This window comes from Salmo trutta, chromosome 14 (genome assembly GCF_901001165.1).
Source record: "Salmo trutta chromosome 14, fSalTru1.1, whole genome shotgun sequence".
NCBI classification, from domain to species: domain Eukaryota; kingdom Metazoa; phylum Chordata; class Actinopteri; order Salmoniformes; family Salmonidae; genus Salmo; species Salmo trutta.
In genome coordinates this window covers 79408049-79430327 of record NC_042970.1, presented here as the reverse complement: position 1 = coordinate 79430327, position 22279 = coordinate 79408049, and the positions used below count along the sequence as shown (strand labels likewise).

General features: G+C 39.7%; 1 protein-coding gene across 1 annotated transcript in view; it reads right to left on the bottom strand.

Moving 5' to 3' along the window:
* LOC115147528 (ligand-dependent corepressor-like) overlaps window positions 1-22279 on the bottom strand; it is a 72266-nt gene that overhangs the window by 1203 nt on the left and 48784 nt on the right. The window contains 3 exon segments of the mRNA XM_029689763.1: window positions 1-53; window positions 16963-17050; window positions 21823-22257. Of these exon segments, the coding sequence (XP_029545623.1) occupies window positions 1-53; window positions 16963-17050; window positions 21823-22257 (576 nt within the window).

The following is a 22279-nucleotide window of genomic DNA, read 5'->3' as shown; positions in this document are numbered from 1 at the left end:
GCATGTCATCGTCCTCCACGTCCCGAAAGGAGTGCTCAACTCTCAGGGCACGCCTGATTGGAGGGAAAAGAGAAGAGAGGGGTGTTAACTTGGAAGTACTCAAATCAGTCGATTCAGAAAGTGAATCATAATGAACATTAACTACACATTAAAATTACACTACTCTACTCTTCTGATTGTTAATGCCAACAAACAAAAAGTACCACTTGGTTTTTAAAGAATATTACCTTGTGTTTTTAAAGTTCAACTTTCTTCCATAATATGTCATTGTTTAGGGGGTTTTTTTTTCAGCAAAACTCTTCGGCAGTCAACATATAACCGTAAACATGCAACATCTAAATGAGAAATTCATCTCCCACACTTTAAAGGGGCAATCTGCAGTTGCAACATCGATTTCTGGACTCCTGAATTAGAGGTACCCACTGATTCTTGAAGAATATCATTTAGAAATGCCTCATGAGGATAACTGTACCCCATCAGAACCCAAAATGTAAGCTTGTTATACTCCCATGTTCGTAAAAAAATAATATAAACAAACACTATATGTCCTCGAAACATGCTTAAAACTATAAGTCTGATATCCTGGATGGTCAGTCCATGCATCCATACAGATGTAGGATCTTCATTTAATCACTCTTCTGTTGCTGAGAGTTTTTCTGCAAATATACAGTGCTTTCGGAAAGTATTCAGACCCCTTGACTTTTTCCACATTTTGTTACAAATAAAAAACGAAATATCACATTTACATAAGTATTCAGACCCTTTACTCAGTACTTTGTGAAGCACCTTTGGCAGCGATTACAGCCTTGAGTCTTCTTGGGTATGACGCTACAAGCTTGGCACACCTGTATTTGGGGAGGTTTCTCCCATTCTTCTCTGCAGATCCTTCCAAGTTCTGTCAGGTTGAATGGGGTGTGTCACAGCACAGCCATTTTCAGGTCTCTCCAGAGATGTTTGATTGGGTTCAAGTCTGGGCTCTGGCTGGGCCACTCAAGGACAATCAGAGACTTGTCCGAAGTCACTCCTGCATTGTCTTGGCTGTGTTCTTAAGGTCGTTGCCCTGTTGGAAGGTGAACCTTTGCCCCGTCTGGAGGTCCTGGGTGCTCTGGAGCAGGTTTTCATCAAGGATCTCTCTGTACTTTGCTCCGTTCATCTTTCCCTCGATCCTGACTAGTCTCCCAGTCCCTGCACTGAAAAAACATCCACACAGCATGATCCTGCCACCACCATGCTTCACCGTAGGGATGGTGCCAGGTTTCCTCCAGACGTGACGCTTGGCATTCAGGCCAAAGAGTTCAATCTTGGTTTCATCAGACCAGAGAATCTTGTTTCTCATGGTCTGAGAGTCTTTAGGTGCCTTTTGGCAAACTCCAAGCAGGCTGTCATGTGCCTTTTACTGAGGATTGGCTTCCATCTGGCCACTCTACCATATAGGCCTGATTGATCAATTTACAAAATAGCCTCCAACACTCTACTCAACAAATTGGATGCAGTCTATGACAGTGCCATCCGTTTGTCACCAAAGCCCCATATACTACCCACCACTGCGACCTGTACGCTCTCGTTGGCTGGCCTCGCTTCATACTCTTCGCCAAACCCACTGGCTCCAGGTCATCTACAAGTCTCTGCTAGGTAAAGCCCCGCCTTATCTCAGCTCACTGGTCACCATAGCAGCACCCACCCGTAGCACGCGCTCCAGCAGGTATATCTCACTGGTCACCCCCCAAAGCCAATTCTTCCTTTGGCCGCCTTTCCTTTCAGTTCTTTGCTACCAATGACTGGAACGAACTGCAAAAATCACTGAAGCTGGAGGACTCATATCTCCCTCACTAGCTTTAAGCACCAGCTGTCAGAGCAGGTCACAGATCACTGCACCTGTACATAGCCCATCAGTAAATAGCCCCATCCGAACTACCTTATTTCACATACTGTATTTATTTATTTATTTATCTTGCTCCTTTGCACCCCAGTATCTCTACTTGCACATCATCTTCTGCACCTCTACCATTACAGTGTTTAATTGCTATATTGTCAATTACTTCGCCACCATGGCCTATTTATTGCCTTACCTCCCTTATCCTACCTCATTTGCTCACACCGTATATAGACTTTTTCTACTGTATTATTGACTGTATGTTTGTTTATTCCATGTGTAACTCTGTGTTGTTGTATGTGTCGAACTGCTTTGCTTTATCTTGGCCAGGTCGCAGTTGGAAATGAGAACTTGTTCTCAACTAGCCTACCTGGTTAAATAAAGGTGAAATAAATAAAAGAAAAATTGGTGGAGTGCTGCAGAGATGGTTGTCCGTCTGGAAGTTTTTCCAGAGGAACTCTGGAGCTCTGTCAGAGTGACCATCGGGTTGTTGGTCACCTCCCTGACCAAGCCCTTCTCCCCCGATTGCTCAGTTTGGCCTGGCGTCCAGCTCTAGGAAGAGTCTTAGTGGTTCCAAACTTCTACTGTGTTCTTGGGAAATTTCAATGCTGCAGACATGTTTTGTTAGCCTTCCTAGATCTGTGCCTCAACACAATCCTGTCTCTGAGCTCTACGGACAATTCCTTTGACCACATGGCTTGGTTTTTGCTCTGACCTACACTTGTCAACTGTGGGGACCTTATATCAACAGGTGTGTGCCTTTCCAAATCATGTCCAATCAATTGAATTTACCACAGATGGACTCCAATCAAGTTGTAGAAACAACTCAAGGATGATCAATGGAAACAGGATGCACCTGAGCTCAATTTTGAGTCTCATAACAAAGAGTCTGAATATTTATGTAAATAAGGTATTTCTGTTGTTTATTTTTAATACATTTCCAAAAATGTTTAAAATCCTGTTTTCCCTTTGTCATTATGGGGTATTGTGTGTACATTGATGAGGAACAAAAATTATGTGAAAAAAGTGAAATATTTGTGTAGATCGATGAGGAAAGAAATTCATTTTTATCCATTTTAGAATAAGGCTGTAATGTAACAAAATGTGGAAAATGTCAGGGGTCTGAATACTTTCCGAATGCACTGTAGGTCAAATTATGATCATACATCTGTAGCTCTGTCTATGAAATTGAGAGTGGTTACATTTCTCAGCTTTTTACTGAAACAGGGAGAATTTCTTTGTGATTGTTTCAACTGCCCCTTTAATTTCATGATTACTAGATATAGTATAGACACAAATAACTACTTATATAGTCCCTTCAGTTTAGAGACAGTACCTTTAATTGAAATTCAATTTACTTCCTGGTGTGATGGTGGGCGTTCAATCTCCATTTTAATTCATTACATTTGAGCAAAAAGCCCATTTGAGAAAATGTTTTGGCTGTAAACTTGTGTTGGCTATTAGCTAGTTATACATCTTGTCAGCTTGACCAAGTAGTTGCCATCATACGGATTATAACTCGTTAGCTGTTCCATATGGTCTCATTACATGGGAGAGAGTGGCTGCTCGCATCCCAAATGGCACCCTAATCCCTATGTAGTGCACTACTTCTGACCAGGGCCCATAGTGCACCACAAAGGGAATAGGTTGCTATTTGGGATGCAACATGTCTGATGAATTCTATTTACTGTGCAAAGTGGATGAGGCCGGAGCTATATTCCACTCATTACAGCACGTTATCTCCCTATCTTTAACAATTAAGATGCTCATGAGACACATAGAGAAAGAGACAATTAACACTAATTTCCTATATTTTTTTGTACCATGTGTAAAACATGCATGTTGTGACAGAGTGAGTCACTTTTATATAGGTAATTAGAGCTAACTTACTCATGTCAAACATTTAATTTACTGTCTGTCTTTTTCAAACTCAATTTCATTCAAATAATTTTGTTTCACGCAGAGACAAATTTATAGAAACTGAACTGCAATGCTTTGTTGTTTCTTTGTCCCCATCTTGCATGAAGCATAATTATCCATTTACATGGACATTTTAAATTCAATTTGGTTAAAAAACACCCAAGCAACTTTATTTACCACGTAAACAACTTTAAAAAGTGATTAAATGTTGTTGAATCTTAATGCTGTTTAAAAGATAGAGAGCCATGTACTGAGTCAACAGGAACACACACACACACACACACACACACACACACACACACACACACACACACAGTCTGCTACACTAACAAATAACGTGAAGACAATGAGAGTAGGGAAACATCAAGGACACACAGCATGAATAACCATGATCATAATACCAATCCTTCCCTGGCATAAAGACTCATCTGCCCGAGAAGGTATAGAGGGCGCAGAACGGAGTGCATTGTGATCAGGTTGTAATTAACGGTATAGGATAAACTGTACATAGTAACAGTGTCATAGAATTCACCCGACAACACATTAGACAATGGCTGCGGTTGGAGTCGACGGCAGAGAGGTCTAGTTCCCAGCTAAACGAGAATTAACCTTGGCATGTCTTGTATAGTAATAGTCACAAAAAGGGTTGAGCAACACAAGGATGCTCTTTTTTTCCCCTCCACTCATTATTTTAGAATAATCTGTCCTTTTGAGCTCCCTTTCTCCTTTCCATTATGTTGGCCTGAAATCAGGCCTGAAAGTTGTTCCTATAAGGGCTAGAAAGAACATACTGTTTTATAAGAAAACTGTGCCTAAAGCTCCCAAATTACATTTCCGTGACGTGTCTAACGTTTCTATTTCTGAACTACCTGAGAAAGAAGTGACTTTTTTCTGACCTTGGTGTCGGGTACGGTTCAGTATGTAACCATAGCAACAGTAGCCTTTAAACAGGAAGCACACATCCCAGTCCCCCACAGACAAGCAGAGTGACAGCTCAATGCTACCTTCTAAATAGGACCATAGATATGTCAATCAGAATGGAAGGGGAAGTGTAGACAGATAGTGAATGAGCCTTAGCACTGAGGACGTCAGCAACCAAATCCTGTGAAGAAAAAAACGCTTTCTACCAAACTCTGCTTTATCCTATACGTCTGCCATATGGACATGCATATGTCCAAGACAAGTACAGACGTTGGATCTTAATTTGATCACTCTTTTGTTGCTGAGAATTGCAAATGTGTAGTGTATTTGAGTTTTAAAAAGGATTCTGAAGTTTGTAATTTCCACTTCGAAATTCCAGACTTGATTTTCCCTAACGAAAAATGTATCAACCCCTACAAAAATGTCCATTAATTATAATCCATAAAATAATTAACATTTCCTGTTGCTACAGGATTATTTTCCTGCCTTAGCAAACTGGCTCAAATGAAGATCCGACACCTGTACATACAGTATATGCATTCCCCTGATGAGGTTGTTATCTATATGTCAAAAAGTCAAATAATGACACACACATCCCTGATGAAGTAGTTTTATATATATATACTGCTCAAAAAAATAAAGGAAACACTAAAATAACACATCCTTGATCTGAATGAATGAAATAATCTTATTAAATACTTTTTTCTTTACATAGTGGAATGTGCTGACAACAAAATCACACAAAAATAATCAATGGAAATCCAATTTATCATCCCATGGAGGTCTGGATTTGGAGTCACACTCAAAATTAAAGTGGAAAACCACACTACAGGCTAATCCAACTTTGATGTAATGTCCTTAAAACTTTGATGTAATGTCCTTAAAACAAGTCAAAATGAGGCTCAGTAGTGTGTGTGGCCTCCACGTGCCTGTATGACCTCCCTACAATGCCTGGGCTTGCTCCTGATGAGGTGGCGGATGGTCTCCTGAGGGATCTCCTCCCATACCTGGACTAAATCATCCGCCAACTCCTGGACAGTCTGTGGTGCAACGTGGCGTTGGTGGATGGAGCGAGACATGATGTCCCAAATGTGCTCAATTGGATTCAGGTCTGGGGAACAGGCGGGCCAGTCCATAGCATCAATGCCTTCCTCTTGCAGGAACTGCTGACACACTCCAGCCACATGAGGTCTAGCATTGTCTTGCATTAGGAGGAACCCAGGGCCAACCGCACCAGCATATGGTCTCACAAGGGGTCTGAGGATCTCATCTCGGTACCTAATGGCAGTCAGGCTACCTCTGGCGAGCACATGGAGGGCTGTGCGGCCCCCCCCTAAGAAATGCCACCCCACACCATGACTGACCCACCGCCAAACCGGTCATGCTGGAGGATGTTGCAGGCAGCAGAACGTTCTCCACGGCGGTCTCCAGACTCTGTCACGTCTGTCACGTGCTCAGTGTGAACCTGCTTTCATCTGTGAAGAGCACAGGGCGCCAGTGGCGAATTTGCCAATCTTGGTGTTCTCTGGCAAATGCCAAACGTCCTTCACGGTGTTGGGCTGTAAGCACAACCCCACCTGTGGACGTCGGGCCCACATACCACCCTCATGGAGTCTGTTTCTGACCGTTTGAGCAGACACATGCACATTTGTGGCCTGCTGGAGGTCATTTTGCAGGGCTCTGGCAGTGCTTCTCCTGCTCCTCCTTGCATAAAGGCGGAGGGTAGCGGTCCTGCTGCTGGGTTGTTGCCCTCCTACGGCCTCCTCCACGTCTCCTGATGTACTGGGCCTGTCTCCTGGTAGCGCCTCCATGCCTGGACACTACGCTGACAGACACAGCAAACCTTCTTGCCACAGCTCGCATTGATGTGCCATCCTGGATGAGCTGCACTACCTGAGCCACTCTGTTGGGTTGTAGACTCCGTCTCATGCTACCACTAGAGTGAAAGGCACCGCCAGCATTCAAAAGTGACCAAAACATCAGCCCAGGAAGCATAGGAACTGAGAACTGGTCTGTGTCACCACCTGCAGAACCACCCTTCCTTTATTGGGGGTGTCTTGGTAATTGCCTATAATTTCCACCCTGTTGTCTATTCCATTTGCACAACAGCATGTGACATTTATTGTCAATCAGTGTTGATTCCTAAGTGGACAGTTTGATTTCACAGAAGTGTGATTGACTTGGAGTTACATTGTGTTTGTTTAAGCTGTTCCCTTTATTTTTTTGAGCAGTGTCTATATGTTACAATACATTTAGATATACTTGATGAGGAGTTAGGTGGTTTCTAACAGTAATGGATGGCTTGCCACCATATAGTCTAACATCTTATAGTCTACTATAGTCTACACCTTATAGTCTACTATACTCTACATCATATAGTCTACACCTTAGTAGTCTACACCTTAACCATTACATTACGTCATTTAGCAGACGCTCTTATCCAGAGCGACTTACAAATTGGTGCATTCACCTTATGATATCCAGTGGAACAACGACTTTACAATACCTTATAGTCTACACCATATAGTCTACAATAGTCTACACCATATAGTCTACTATGGTCTACAATAGTCTACACATTATAGTCTACACCTTATAGTCTACACCATATAGTCTACACAATATAGTCTACACCATATAGTCTACACCATATAGTCTACACCATATAGTCTACACCATTTTGTCTAGTCTACACAGTTAGGTGGTTTCACAGTAATGATGGCTGCACCATATAGTCTACACCTTATAGTCTACTATAGTCTACACCTTATAGTCTACACCATATAGTCTACACCATATAGTCTACACCATATAGTCTACAATAGTCTACACCGTATGGTCTACATCATATAGTCTACATCATATAGTCTACACCATATAGTCTACACCGTATGGTCTACACCGTATGGTCTACTATAGTCTAACACCTTATAGTCTACACCTTATAGGTCTACACCTTATAGTCTACACCATTTTGTCTAGTCTACACCACACAGTCTACACCATATACAGTGTATTCGGAAAGTATTCAGACCCCTTGAGTTTTTCTACATTTTGTTACATTACAGCCTTATTCTAAAATGGATAAAATGATGTTTTTCCCCTCATTGATTTACACCAATTTTTTTCTCACTTTATAAAATAAAAAACAGAAATAACCTTATTACATAAGTATGCAGACACTTGCTATGAGACTCAAAATTGAGCTCAGGTGCATCCTGTTTCCATTGATCTCCTTGAGATGTTTCTACAACTTGATTGATAGTCCACCTGTGGCAATTCAATTGATTGGCACACACCTGTCTATATAATGGTCCCACAGTTGAACAGTGCATGTCAGAGCAAAAAACCAAGCCATTATGTCGAAGGAATTGTCCATAGAGCTCTGAGACAAGACTGTGTCGAGGCACAGATCTGGAGAAGGGGTAACAAAACTATCTTCTGCAGCTTTGAAGGTCCCCAAGAACAACCGTGGCCTCCATCATCCTTAAATGGAGCTAGGTTTAGAACCAAGAAGACTCTTGCTAGAGCGGCCGCCAGACCAAACTGAGCAATCGGGGAGAAGGGCCCTGTGTCAGGGAGGTGACCAAGAACCCGATGGTCATTCTGACAGAGCTCCTCTGTGGAGATGGGAGAAACCTTCCAGAAGGACAACCATCTCCGCAGCACTCTACCAACAGGCCATTATGGTAGAGTGGCCAGACAGAAGTCACTCCTCAGTAAAGGCACATGAAAGTCAGCTTGGAGTTTCCAAAAGGTACCTAAAGGATTCTCAGACTATGAGAAACAAGATTCTCTGGTCTGATGAAACCAAGATTGAATTCTTTGGCCTGAATGCCAAGCGTCACGTCTGGAGGAAACCTGGCACCATCCCAACAGTGAAGCGGGGACTGGGAGACTAGTCAGGATCGAGGAAAGATGAACGGAGCAAAGTACAGAGAGATCCTTGATGAAACCTGCTCCAGAGCACTCAGGACCTCAGAATGGGGAAAAGGTTCACCTTCCAATAGGACAACGACCTTAAGCACACAGCCAAGACAATGCAGGAGTGACTTCGGGACAAGTCTCTGAATGTCCTTGAGTGGCCCAGCTAGAGCCCGGACTTGAACTCGATCGAACATCCCTGGAGACCAGGAAAATAACTGAATGGGAGAAACTCCCCAAATACAGGTGTGGCCAAGCTTGTAGCGTCATACCCAAGATGACTCCAGGCTGTAATCGTTGCCAAAGGTTTCCTCACAAAGTATCTGAATACTTATGTAAATATGATATTTCAGGTTTTTTATTTCTTAACAAATTTGCTACAATTTCTAAAAACGTGTTTAGTCAACTGTAGTCTACACACAGTGGTGGTTAATGGTGTATGGTGACTAGTGGCACTTGTTTGCTGTTATGAAACTAAAATTAACAAACTAGTGATGTATTGGTTATTATGGTGTCATGATCTTTTTGAAGGATACTACAGTGAGGGAAAAAAGTATTTGATCCCCTGCTGATTTTGTACATTTGCCCACTTACAAAGAAATGATCAGTCTATAATTTTAATGGTAGGTGTATTTGAACAGTGAGAGACAGAATAACAAAAAAAAAAAGAAAAATGCATGTCAAAATGTTATAAATTGATTTGCATTTTAATGAAGGAAATAAGTATTTGACCCCCTCTCAATCAGAAAGATTTCTGGCTCTCAGGTGTCCTTTATACAGGTAACGAGCTGAGATTAGGAACACACTCTTAAAGGGAGTGCTCCTAATCTCAATTTGTTACCTGTATAAAAGACACCTGTCCACAGAAAGCAATCAATCAATCAGATTCCAAACTCTCCACCATGGCCAAGACCAAAGAGCTCTCCAAGGATGTCAGGGACAAGATTGTAGACCTACACAAGGCTGGAATGGGCTACAAGACCATCACCAAGCAGCTTGGTGAGAAGGTGACAACAGTTGGTGCGATTATTCGCAAATGGAGAAACACAAAAGAACTGTCAATCTCCCTTGGCCTGGGGCTGCCATGCAAGATCTCACCTCGTGGAGTTGCAATGATCATGAGAACGGTGAGGAATCAGCCCAGAACTACACGGGAGGATCTTGTCAATGATCAAGGCACCTGGGACCATAGTCACCAAGAAAACAATTGGTAACACACTACGCCGTGAAGGACGGAAATCCTGCAGCGCCCGCAAGGTCCCCCTGCTCAAGAAAGCACATATACATGCCCGTCTGAAGTTTGCCAATGAACATCTGAATGATTCAGAGGACAACTGGGTGAAAGTGTTGTGGTCAGATGAGAACCAAAATGGAGCTCTTTGGCATCAACTCAACTCGCCGTGTTTGGAGGAGGAAGAATGCTGCCTATGACCCCAAGAACACCATCCCCACCGTCAAACATGGAGGTGGAAACATTATCCTTTGGGGGTGTTTTTCTGCTAAGGGGACAGGACAACTTCACCGCATCAAAGGGACGATGGACGGGGCCAGGTATCGTCAAAATCTTGGGTGAGAACCTCCTTCCCTCAGCCAGGGCATTGAAAATGGGTCGTGGATGGGTATTCCAGCATGACAATGACCCAAAACACATGGCCTAGCCAGTCTCCAGACCTTAATCCCGTAGAAAATCTGTGGAGGGAGCTGAAGGTTCGAGTTGCCAAACATCAGCCTCGAAACCTTAATGACTTGGAGAAGATCTGCAAAGAGGAGTGGGACAAAATCCCTCCTGAGATGTGTGCAAACCTGCTGGCCAACTACAAGAAACATCTGACCTCTGATTGCCAACAAGGGTTTTGCCACCAAGTACTAAGTCATGTTTTGCAGAGGGGTCAAATACTTATTTCCCTCATTAAAATGCAAATCATTTTATAACATTTTTGACATGTGTTTTTCTGGATTTTTTGTTGTTGTTATTCTGTCTATCACTGTTCAAATTAACCTACCATTAAAATTATAGACTGATCATTTCTTTGTCAGTGGGCAAACGTACAAAATCAGCAGGGGATCAAATACTTTTTTCCACTCACTGTATTATTATTTGATTGCGTAAGTAAATACTTGGTTAATTTTCACACTGTAAAATAAAGGGGTAAGCTAAATGAGTGAGATGATCTGTGTTTGGTAATATATCTGTGGTCTAGGAGGAAGGGTGGAGCGAGGGAGGAAGTGTGGAGCGAGGGAGGAGGTGTGGAGCGAGGGAGGAGGTGTGGAGCGAGGGAGGAGGGTACATCCACTTCCTCATCCCCCTCTTTAGTTAATATTACATGACCTGATCATTAGAGAATCCCAAACCACCAACGCTGCTTCTGATACGCCGACGAGGTGTCGTACAACAGATTACACACACACACACCACCCTCACCATACATTATCGCTTTGGGGCGTTAACATGTATCGAGCCACTCAAATCCATCTTTGACCTTCTGTGTGTTCTAGTCATTCCAAGGTCTATTCCATAGTTATACAGGTCATTTATTCTCAATTAAAGCAGGAAAACAAAGTTTGTACGGTGTGTTTATAATCATGCAAATATGACTTGAAGGCAAAACACTCAGGTATCAATAAAATCCACCACGACATTGTGGGTAAGTAAATAAAAGCGGGATAGAGAAGAGAAACAACAGGAAAACCAACAGTCCCTGAGGTCTTTGATGCAGTCTAACGTTGACCTCCTAGACCATGAAGAATGACATTGAAATAGCATAAATACATACTTATAAATACCTAAGTACTGTAATCCTACTGATTATGGTTTAGGTTTGGTTACTTATAAATACCTAGGTACTTTAATCATACTGATAATGGATTAGGGTTAGTTACTTATAAATACCTAGGTACTTTAATCATACTGATAATGGATTAGGTTAATGGTTAGTTATTTATAAATACCTAAGTACTTTAATCATACTGATAATGGATTAGGGTTAGGGTTAGTTACATATAAATACCTAGGTACTGTAATCATACTGATAATGGATTAGGGTTAGTTACTTATAAATGCCTAGGTACTGTAATCATACTGATAATGGATTAGGGTTAGATACATATAAATACCTAGGTACTGTAATTCTACTGATAATGGATTAGGGTTAGGGTTAGTTACATATAAATACCTAGGTACTGTAATCATACTGATAATGGATTAGGGTTAGTTATATATAAATACCTAAGTACTGTAATCATACTGATAATGGATTAGGGTTAGTTACATATAAATACCTAAGTACTGTAATCATACTGATAATGGGTTAGGGTTAGATACATATAAATACCTAAGTACTGTAATCATACTGATAATGGGTTAGGGTTAGATACATATAAATACCTAGGTACTTTAATCATACTGATTGTGGATTACGGTTAGGGTTAGATACATATAAATACCTAGGTACTGTAATCATACTGATAATGGATTAGGGTTAGGGTTAGATACATATAAATACCTAGGTACTGTAATCATACTGATAATGGATTAGGGTTAGTTACATATAAATACCTAGGTACTGTAATCATACTGATAATAGATTAGGGTTAGTTACATATAAATACCTAGGTACTGTAATCATACTGATAATGGATTAGGGTTAGTTACATATAAATACCTAGGTACTGTAATCATACTGATAATGGATTAGGGTTAGTTACTTATAAATACCTAGGTACTGTAATCATGCTGATAATGGATTAGGGTTAGTTACTTATAAATACCTAGGTACTGTAATCATACTGATAATGGATTAGGGTTAGTTACTTATAAATACCTAGGTACTGTAATCATACTGATAATGGATTAGGGTTAGTTACATATAAATACCTAGGTACTGTAATCCTACTGATAATGGATTAGGGTTAGGGTTAGTTACATATAAATACCTAGGTACTGTAATCATACTGATAATGGATTAGGGTTAGGGTTAGTTACATATAAATACCTAGGTACTGTAATCATACTGATAATGGATTAGGGTTAGTTACATATAAATACCTAGGTACTGTAATCATACTGATAATGGATTAGGGTTAGATACATATAAATACCTAGGTACAGTAATCATACTGATAATGGATTAGTTACATATATGGTTAGTTACATATAAATACCTAGGTACTGTAATCATACTGATAATGGATTAGGGTTAGTTACTTATAAATACCTAGGTACTGTAATCATACTGATAATCGTACCTCCCTGTAGCTCAGTTGGTAGAGCATGGTGTTTGCAACACCAGGGTTGTGGGTTCGATTCCCACGGGGGGCCAGCACAGAAAAAAATGTATGAAATTGTATGAAAATGTATGCATTCACTACTGTAAATTGCTCTGGATAAGAGCGTCTGCTAAATGACTAAAATGTAAATGTGATAATGGATTAGGGTTAGTTACTTATAAATACCTAGGTACTGTAATCATACTGACAATGGATTAGGGTTAGTTACATATAAATACCTAGGTACTGTAATCATACTGATAATGGATTAGGGTTAGATACATATAAATACCTAGGTATTGTAATCATACTGATAATGGATTAGGGTTAGATACATATAAATACCTAGGTACTGTAATCATACTGATAATGGATTAGGGTTAGGGTTAGTTACATATAATACCTAGGTACTGTAATCATACTGATAATGGATTAGGGTTAAGGTTAGTTACATATAAATACCTAGGTACTGTAATCATACTGATAATGGATTAGGGTTAGTTACTTATAAATACCTAGGTACTGTAATCCTACTGATAATGGATTAGGGTTAGTTACTTATAAATACCTAGGTACTGTAATCATACTGATAATGGATTAGGGTTAGTTACTTATAAATACCTAGGTACTGTAATCATACTGATAATGGATTAGGGTTAGTTATATATAAATACCTAGGTACTGTAATCATACTGATAATGGATTAGGGTTAGTTACATAAATACCTAGGTACTGTAATCATACTGATAATGGATTAGGGTTAGTTACATATAAATACCTAGGTACTGTAATCATACTGATAATGGATTAGGGTTAGTTACTTATAAATACCTAGGTACTGTAATCATACTGATAATGGATTAGGGTTAGTTACTTATAAATACCTAGGTACTGTAATCATACTGATAATGGATTAGGGTTAGTTATATATAAATACCTAGGTACTGTAATCATACTGATAATGGATTAGGGTTAGTTACATAAATACCTAGGTACTGTAATCATACTGATAATGGATTAGGGTTAGTTACATATAAATACCTAGGTACTGTAATCATACTGATAATGGATTAGGGTTAGTTACATATAAATACCTAGGTACTGTAATCATACTGATAATGGATTAGGGTTAGTTACTTATAAATACCTAGGTACTGTAATCATACTGATAATGGATTAGGGTTAGTTACTTATAAATACCTAGGTACTGTAATCATACTGATAATGGATTAGGGTTAGTTACTTAAAAATACCTAGGTACTGTAATCATACTGATAATGGATTAGGGTTAGATACATATAAATACCTAGGTACTGTAATCATACTGATAATGGATTAGGGTTAGTTACATAAATACCTAGGTACTGTAATCATACTGATAATTGATTAGGGTTAGATACATATAAATACCTAGGTACTGTAATCATACTGATAATGGATTAGGGTTAGTTACTTATAAATACCTAGGTACTGTAATCATACTGATAATGGATTAGGGTTAGTTACATATAAATACCTAAGTACTGTAATCATACTGATAATGGGTTAGGGTTAGATACATATAAATACCTAAGTACTGTAATCATACTGATAATGGGTTAGGGTTAGATACATATAAATACCTAGGTACTTTAATCATACTGATTGTGGATTACGGTTAGGGTTAGATACATATAAATACCTAGGTACTGTAATCATACTGATAATGGATTAGGGTTAGGGTTAGATACATATAAATACCTAGGTACTGTAATCATACTGATAATGGATTAGGGTTAGTTACATATAAATACCTAGGTACTGTAATCATACTGATAATAGATTAGGGTTAGTTACATATAAATACCTAGGTACTGTAATCATACTGATAATGGATTAGGGTTAGTTACATATAAATACCTAGGTACTGTAATCATACTGATAATGGATTAGGGTTAGTTACTTATAAATACCTAGGTACTGTAATCATGCTGATAATGGATTAGGGTTAGTTACTTATAAATACCTAGGTACTGTAATCATACTGATAATGGATTAGGGTTAGTTACTTATAAATACCTAGGTACTGTAATCATACTGATAATGGATTAGGGTTAGTTACATATAAATACCTAGGTACTGTAATCCTACTGATAATGGATTAGGGTTAGGGTTAGTTACATATAAATACCTAGGTACTGTAATCATACTGATAATGGATTAGGGTTAGGGTTAGTTACATATAAATACCTAGGTACTGTAATCATACTGATAATGGATTAGGGTTAGTTACATATAAATACCTAGGTACTGTAATCATACTGATAATGGATTAGGGTTAGATACATATAAATACCTAGGTACAGTAATCATACTGATAATGGATTAGTTACATATATGGTTAGTTACATATAAATACCTAGGTACTGTAATCATACTGATAATGGATTAGGGTTAGTTACTTATAAATACCTAGGTACTGTAATCATACTGATAATCGTACCTCCCTGTAGCTCAGTTGGTAGAGCATGGTGTTTGCAACACCAGGGTTGTGGGTTCGATTCCCACGGGGGGCCAGCACAGAAAAAAATGTATGAAATTGTATGAAAATGTATGCATTCACTACTGTAAATTGCTCTGGATAAGAGCGTCTGCTAAATGACTAAAATGTAAATGTGATAATGGATTAGGGTTAGTTACTTATAAATACCTAGGTACTGTAATCATACTGACAATGGATTAGGGTTAGTTACATATAAATACCTAGGTACTGTAATCATACTGATAATGGATTAGGGTTAGATACATATAAATACCTAGGTATTGTAATCATACTGATAATGGATTAGGGTTAGATACATATAAATACCTAGGTACTGTAATCATACTGATAATGGATTAGGGTTAGGGTTAGTTACATATAAATACCTAGGTACTGTAATCATACTGATAATGGATTAGGGTTAAGGTTAGTTACATATAAATACCTAGGTACTGTAATCATACTGATAATGGATTAGGGTTAGTTACTTATAAATACCTAGGTACTGTAATCCTACTGATAATGGATTAGGGTTAGTTACTTATAAATACCTAGGTACTGTAATCATACTGATAATGGATTAGGGTTAGTTACTTATAAATACCTAGGTACTGTAATCATACTGATAATGGATTAGGGTTAGTTATATATAAATACCTAGGTACTGTAATCATACTGATAATGGATTAGGGTTAGTTACATAAATACCTAGGTACTGTAATCATACTGATAATGGATTAGGGTTAGTTACATATAAATACCTAGGTACTGTAATCATACTGATAATGGATTAGGGTTAGTTACATATAAATACCTAGGTACTGTAATCATACTGATAATGGATTAGGGTTAGTTACTTATAAATACCTAGGTACTGTAATCATACTGATAATGGATTAGGGTTAGTTACTTATAAATACCTAGGTACTGTAATCATACTGATAATGGATTAGGGTTAGTTACTTAAAAATACCTAGGTACTGTAATCATACTGATAATGGATTAGGGTTAGATACATATAAATACCTAGGTACTGTAATCATACTGATAATGGATTAGGGTTAGTTACATAAATACCTAGGTACTGTAATCATACTGATAATTGATTAGGGTTAGATACATATAAATACCTAGGTACTGTAATCATACTGATAATGGATTAGGGTTAGTTACTTATAAATACCTAGGTACTGTAATCATACTGATAATGGATTAGGGTTAGTTACTTATAAATACCTAGGTACTGTAATCATACTGATAATGGATTAGGGTTAGGGTTAGTTACATATAAATACCTAGGTACTGTAATCATACTGATAATGGATTAGGGTTAGTTACTTATAAATACCTAGGTACTGTAATCATACTGATAATGGATTAGGGTTAGTTCTCTTCCGACGCTGAAAGCCCTTGACATCGTAACGTAACAAGAGGTGTTTACCTTGGAAACCAATGGGAAATAACACATTGATCACTACAATGATGCTTTATAACAGAGGTGGAGGTGTGTGTGTGCGTGCGTGCGTGCGTGTCTTACCCCTTGACTGTGGGCGACAGGGTGTAACTGTGAGAGTTTTTGAGGACGGTGCCGTGGGCCTTCTTGGTGGAGAGGTCCAGGACTCCATCTGAGGATTAACATACGCAGATACACACACACTGTTTTAGGGCACAGTTCATCTAAGTATGTACTGTATAACTTGACTTCAATTGATTGGGACTTTATAAATGAATGTAATTAACATTTTAAATGTGTCGTTCAATAATAGATGTTTCTGTTACTCTATAAATCACTGGAAAGGAGAAAGGAAAGGAGTCCAGGAGAAGAATAAATAAATAGTGAAAATAATCATTAACGTTCCCTCTGCTCTGCTCTTTGTTTAAAGAGTAATAACAATATTATATTCCTCTTTCCACTGACTGAACCACACACACACACACACACACACACACACACACACAAACACAAACACTCCCCCTCCTCCACGGGTTAGTAATCCCCAAAGTGCAGCTGACCTGGCTGATGACTTGGCTGTTGACCTGTCCCGTCTGAACAGAGCTGAAGGACCTCTTTAATCTTTAGGGCTTTTTGGTTGGAAAACAAGGTGGTGATATTAAAATGAATTTCCTCTCTCTCTGTGTGTTTATGGGTGTGTGTGGGGGGGGGGCATACATAAAAACACTATAATACAATATATGGTCACAGGCATTAGAGGATAATCCAGGCCAAATGTCTATAGGGCAAGAGGGATTTTAAAGCATGGGGGTTAATGTTTTTAAGATTCAGAAATCTATTTTTCAGCATAAAGCTACTTGGCATTCAGCCTCCAACTGTTTGTTAGAATTAGGATACTCGTCGTTTTCATTTGGCCCAGTCTGTGTAGCTTTATACAACTTTTACTGGTCCAATTACAGGTTGTGGGGATTATTTCTAGGGATTATTTGGGAAAGTTACTGGGGATGTTCGGATTATAAAAAAGTTAGAGAAAATATGTATGGGAGTTAGAGGAAAATTGTAGGAAAGTCCAGTCCTGTCCTGGCCAGTTTGGTGTTGCTTTACCATAGTCCTAGGTGAGTTAAGTTACAAGCTATAGGAATAAAGAGAAATTATAGGGGAGATATAGTCAAGATATAAGATATAGGAGACCTATAGGGGAGATGGAAGATAGAGAGATAGGAGGTATAGGGGATTACATATGAGAGTTATAGGGGAGCTATAGGGAAGATATAGGATAGTCAATATAGGAGATACAGTGAGGGAAAAGAGTATTTGATCCCTTGCTGATTTTGTACGTTTGCCCACTGACAAAGAAATGATCAGTCTATAATGTTAATGGTAGGTTTATATGAACTGTGAGAGACAGAATAACAACAACAAAAAATCCTGAAAAACGCATGTCAAAAATGTTATAAATTGATTTGCATTTTAATGAGGGAAATAAGTATTTGACCCCTCTGCAAAACATGACTTAGTACTTGGTGGCAAAACCCTTGTTGGCAATCACAGAGGTCAGACGTTTCTTGTAGTTGGCCACCAGGTTTGCACACATCTCAGGAGGGATTTTGTCCCACTCCTCTTTGCAGATCTTCTCCAAGACATTAAGGTTTCGAGGCTGACGTTTGGCAACTCGAACCTTCAGCTCCCTCCACAGATTTTCTATGGGATTAAGGTCTGGAGACTGGCTAGGCCACTCCAGGACCTTAATGTGCTTCTTCTTGAGCCACTCCTTTGTTGCCTTGGCCATGTGTTTTGGGTCATTGTCATGCAGCATTCCTCCTCCTCCAAACACGGCGAGTTGAGTTGATGCCAAAGAGCTCCATTTTGGTCTCATCTGACCACAACACTTTCACCCAGTTGTCCTCTGAGTCACCTTCTCACCAAGCTGCTTGGCGATGGTCTTGTAGCCCATTCCAGCCTTGTGTAGGTCTACAATCTTGTCCCTGACATCCTTGGAGAGCTCTTTGGTCTTGGCCATGGTGGAGAGTTTGGAATCTGATTGATTGATTGCTTCTGTGGACAGGTGTCTTTTATACAGTTAACAAACTGAGATTAGGAGCACTCCCTTCAAGAGTGTGCTCCTAATCTCAGCTCGTTACCTGTATAAAAGACACCTAGGAGCCAGAAATCTTTCTGATTGAGAGGGGGTCAAATACTTATTTCCCTCATTAAAATGCAAATCAATTTATAACATTTTTGACATGTGATTTTCTGCATTTTTTTGTTGTTATTCTGTCTCTCACTGTTGAAATAAACCTACCATTAAAATTATAGACTGATCATTTCTTTGTCAGTGGGCAAACATACAAAATCAGCAGGGGATCAAATAATTTTTTCCCCTCACTGTATAGTAGAGATATAGGGACTATATAGGATAGATAGAGGATATAGGAGAGATATATGGGATATAGTGGAGAGATAAGAGCGATACAGGGGAGCTATAGAAGAGATATAGTGGAGAGATAAGAGAGATACTGGGGAGATATAAGAGAGATATATCAGATATAGAAGAGATAATGGAGCTATAGAAGAGATATAGTGGAGAGATACAGTTGAAATCGTAAGTTTACATACACCTTAGCCAAATACATTTAAACTCAGTTTTTCACAATTCCTGACATTTATCCCTAGTAAAAATTCCCTGTTTTAGGTCAGTTAAGATCACCACTTTATTTTAAGAATGTGAAATGTCAGAATAATAGTAGAGAGAATGATTTCTTTCAGCTTTTATTTCTTTCATCACATTCCCAGTGGGTCAGAAGTTTACATACTCAATTAGTATTTGGTAGCATTGCCTTTAAATTGGGTCAAACATTTCGGCAAGCCTTCCACAAGCTTCCCAAAATAAGTTTGGTACATTTTGGCCCATTCCTCCTGACAGAGCTGGTGTAACTGAGTCAGGTTTGTAGGCCTCCTTGCTCGGACACACTTTTTTCAGTTCTGCGGACAAATCTTCTATGGGATTGAGGTCAGGGCTTTGTGATGGCCACTGCAATACCTTGACTTTGTTGTCCTTAAGCCATTTTGACACAACTTTGGAAGTATGCTTGGGGTCATTGTCTATTTGGAAGACCCATTTGCGACCAAGCTTTAACTTCCTGACTGATGTCTTGAGATGTTGCTTCAATATATCCACATAATTTTCCTTCCTCATGATGCCATCAATTTTGTGAAGTGCACCAGTCCCTCCTGCAGCAAAGCACCCCCACAACATGATGCTGCCACCCCCCGTGCTTCACGGTTGGGATGGTGTTCTTCGGCTTGCAAGCATCCCCCTTTTTCCTCCAAACACAACGATGGTCATTATGGCCAAACAGTTCTCTTTTTGTTTCATCAGACCAGAGGACATTTCTCCAAAAAGTATGATCTTTGTCCCCATGTGCAGTTGCAAACTGTAGACTGGCTTTTTTATGGCGGTTTTGGAGCAGTGGCTTCTTCCTTGCTGAGCGGCCTTTCAGGTTGTATCGATATAGGACTCGTTTTACTGTGGATATAGATACTTTTGTACCTGTTTCCTCCAGCATCTTCACAAGGTCCTTTGCTGTTGTTCTGGGATTGATTTGCACTTTTCGCACCTAAGTACGTTCATCTCTAGGAGACAGAACGCATCTCCTTCCTGAGCGGTTAGACGGCTGCATGGTCCCATGGTGTTTATACTTGCGTACTATTGTTTGTACAGATGAATGTGGTACCTTCAGGTGTTTGGAAATTGCTCCCAGGGATGAACCAGACTTGTGGTCTACCATTTTTTTTCCTGAGGTCTTGGCTGATTTCTTTTGTTTTTCCCATGATGTCAAGCAAAGAGGCACTGAGTTTGAATGTAGGCCTTGAAATACATCCACAGGTACACCTCCAATTAGCTTCTAAAGCCATGACATCATTTTATGGAATTTTCCAAGCTGTTTAAAGGCACAGTCAACTTAGTGTATGTAAACTTCTGACCCACTGGAATTGTGAAACAGTGAATTATAAGTGAAATAATCTGTCTGTAAACAATTGTTGGAAAAATGACTTGTGTCATGCACAAAGTAGATGTCCTAACCGACTTGTCAAAACTATCGTTTGTTAACAAGAAATTTGTGGAGTGGTTGAAAAAAAGAGTTTTAATGACTCCAACCTAAGTGTATGTAAACTTCCGACTTCAACTGTAAGAGAGCTATAGGGGAGATATAGGGAAGATATAAGGGATATATAGGAGCGATATTGGCAATATAGAAGAGATATAGGAGATATATAAGAGAGATAAAGGGGTTATATAAGAGAGATATAGGGGAGCGATAGGGGAGAGATATAAGCAAGATATAGAAGAGCTAGAGGCAATATAGTGGAGATATAAGCAAGATACAGCGAAGATATAGGCAAAATAGAGGAGATGTAGAAGAGATATAGCGGAGATATAGAGGATATATAAGTGAGATAAAGTGGAGATATAGGAGAGATATAGTAGAGATATAGGGGATATATAAAGGATATATAGTGGCTCATAGGAGATACATGGGAGCTATAGAAGAGATATAGGGAAGCTATAGGAGACCTATAGGGAGATAGAGGCGATATATGCGAGATATAGGGGAGATATAAGCAACATATAGGGGCGATATAGTCAATATAGGGGAGATATTGGCGATATAGGGAGATATAGGAAAGATAAATGGAGATAAATGGAGATAGGAGAGATACAGGGCGTTCTATTGAAGCTATGGGGGAGTTCTTCAGTCCAGGTTTTTCTTCTACTTATTTATTTTATTGAATATTTTTTCTTATTTCTTTTTTTCTTATTGTTGTTGCACTGTTGAGAGAGAGCCTGCAAGTAAGCATTTCATTGTACTGTGTACCCTACTTTATCCTGTCCCTATGGTAAATACGTTTTGATGCGATATGGATGTGTGAGTGGTGTCTTACCCTCTGTTTTGGTCTCTGTGGGGTCAGGCCTCTTGACAGTGAGGTCCAGCGGAGAGTCCTGGTCGGCCATGAGAAGCTTGCTGAGGACAGGGTTCTGTGCAGAGGCAGCAGCACCGGTACCACTACAGTTACTACCGGCTCCGTTCCCACTGTCCGGGGCGAAGGCAGAGGCTGAGGCGGGGCTGAGGCCCGGTCCCGGGGTGGGGGACGGGGGGCTGGACGCCCCCGGCAGGGTGAGGGGGGTCGGGGCTGGAGAGGCCGCTCTCGGCAGGAGGCGGCTTTGGTCCTTGATGCCGTTGGGCTGGGGGTGATGGGGGGTGTCCTGAGAATAGCTGTTTTTTGAGGTATATTCGGCAGCGAACTGACGGATCATTCGCTGCATTATCTCACGAGCCACTAGAGGGATGTGGGGGTCCGAGAAGCTTGGGAGGTCTGCTAGAGACAAACAAACACACAA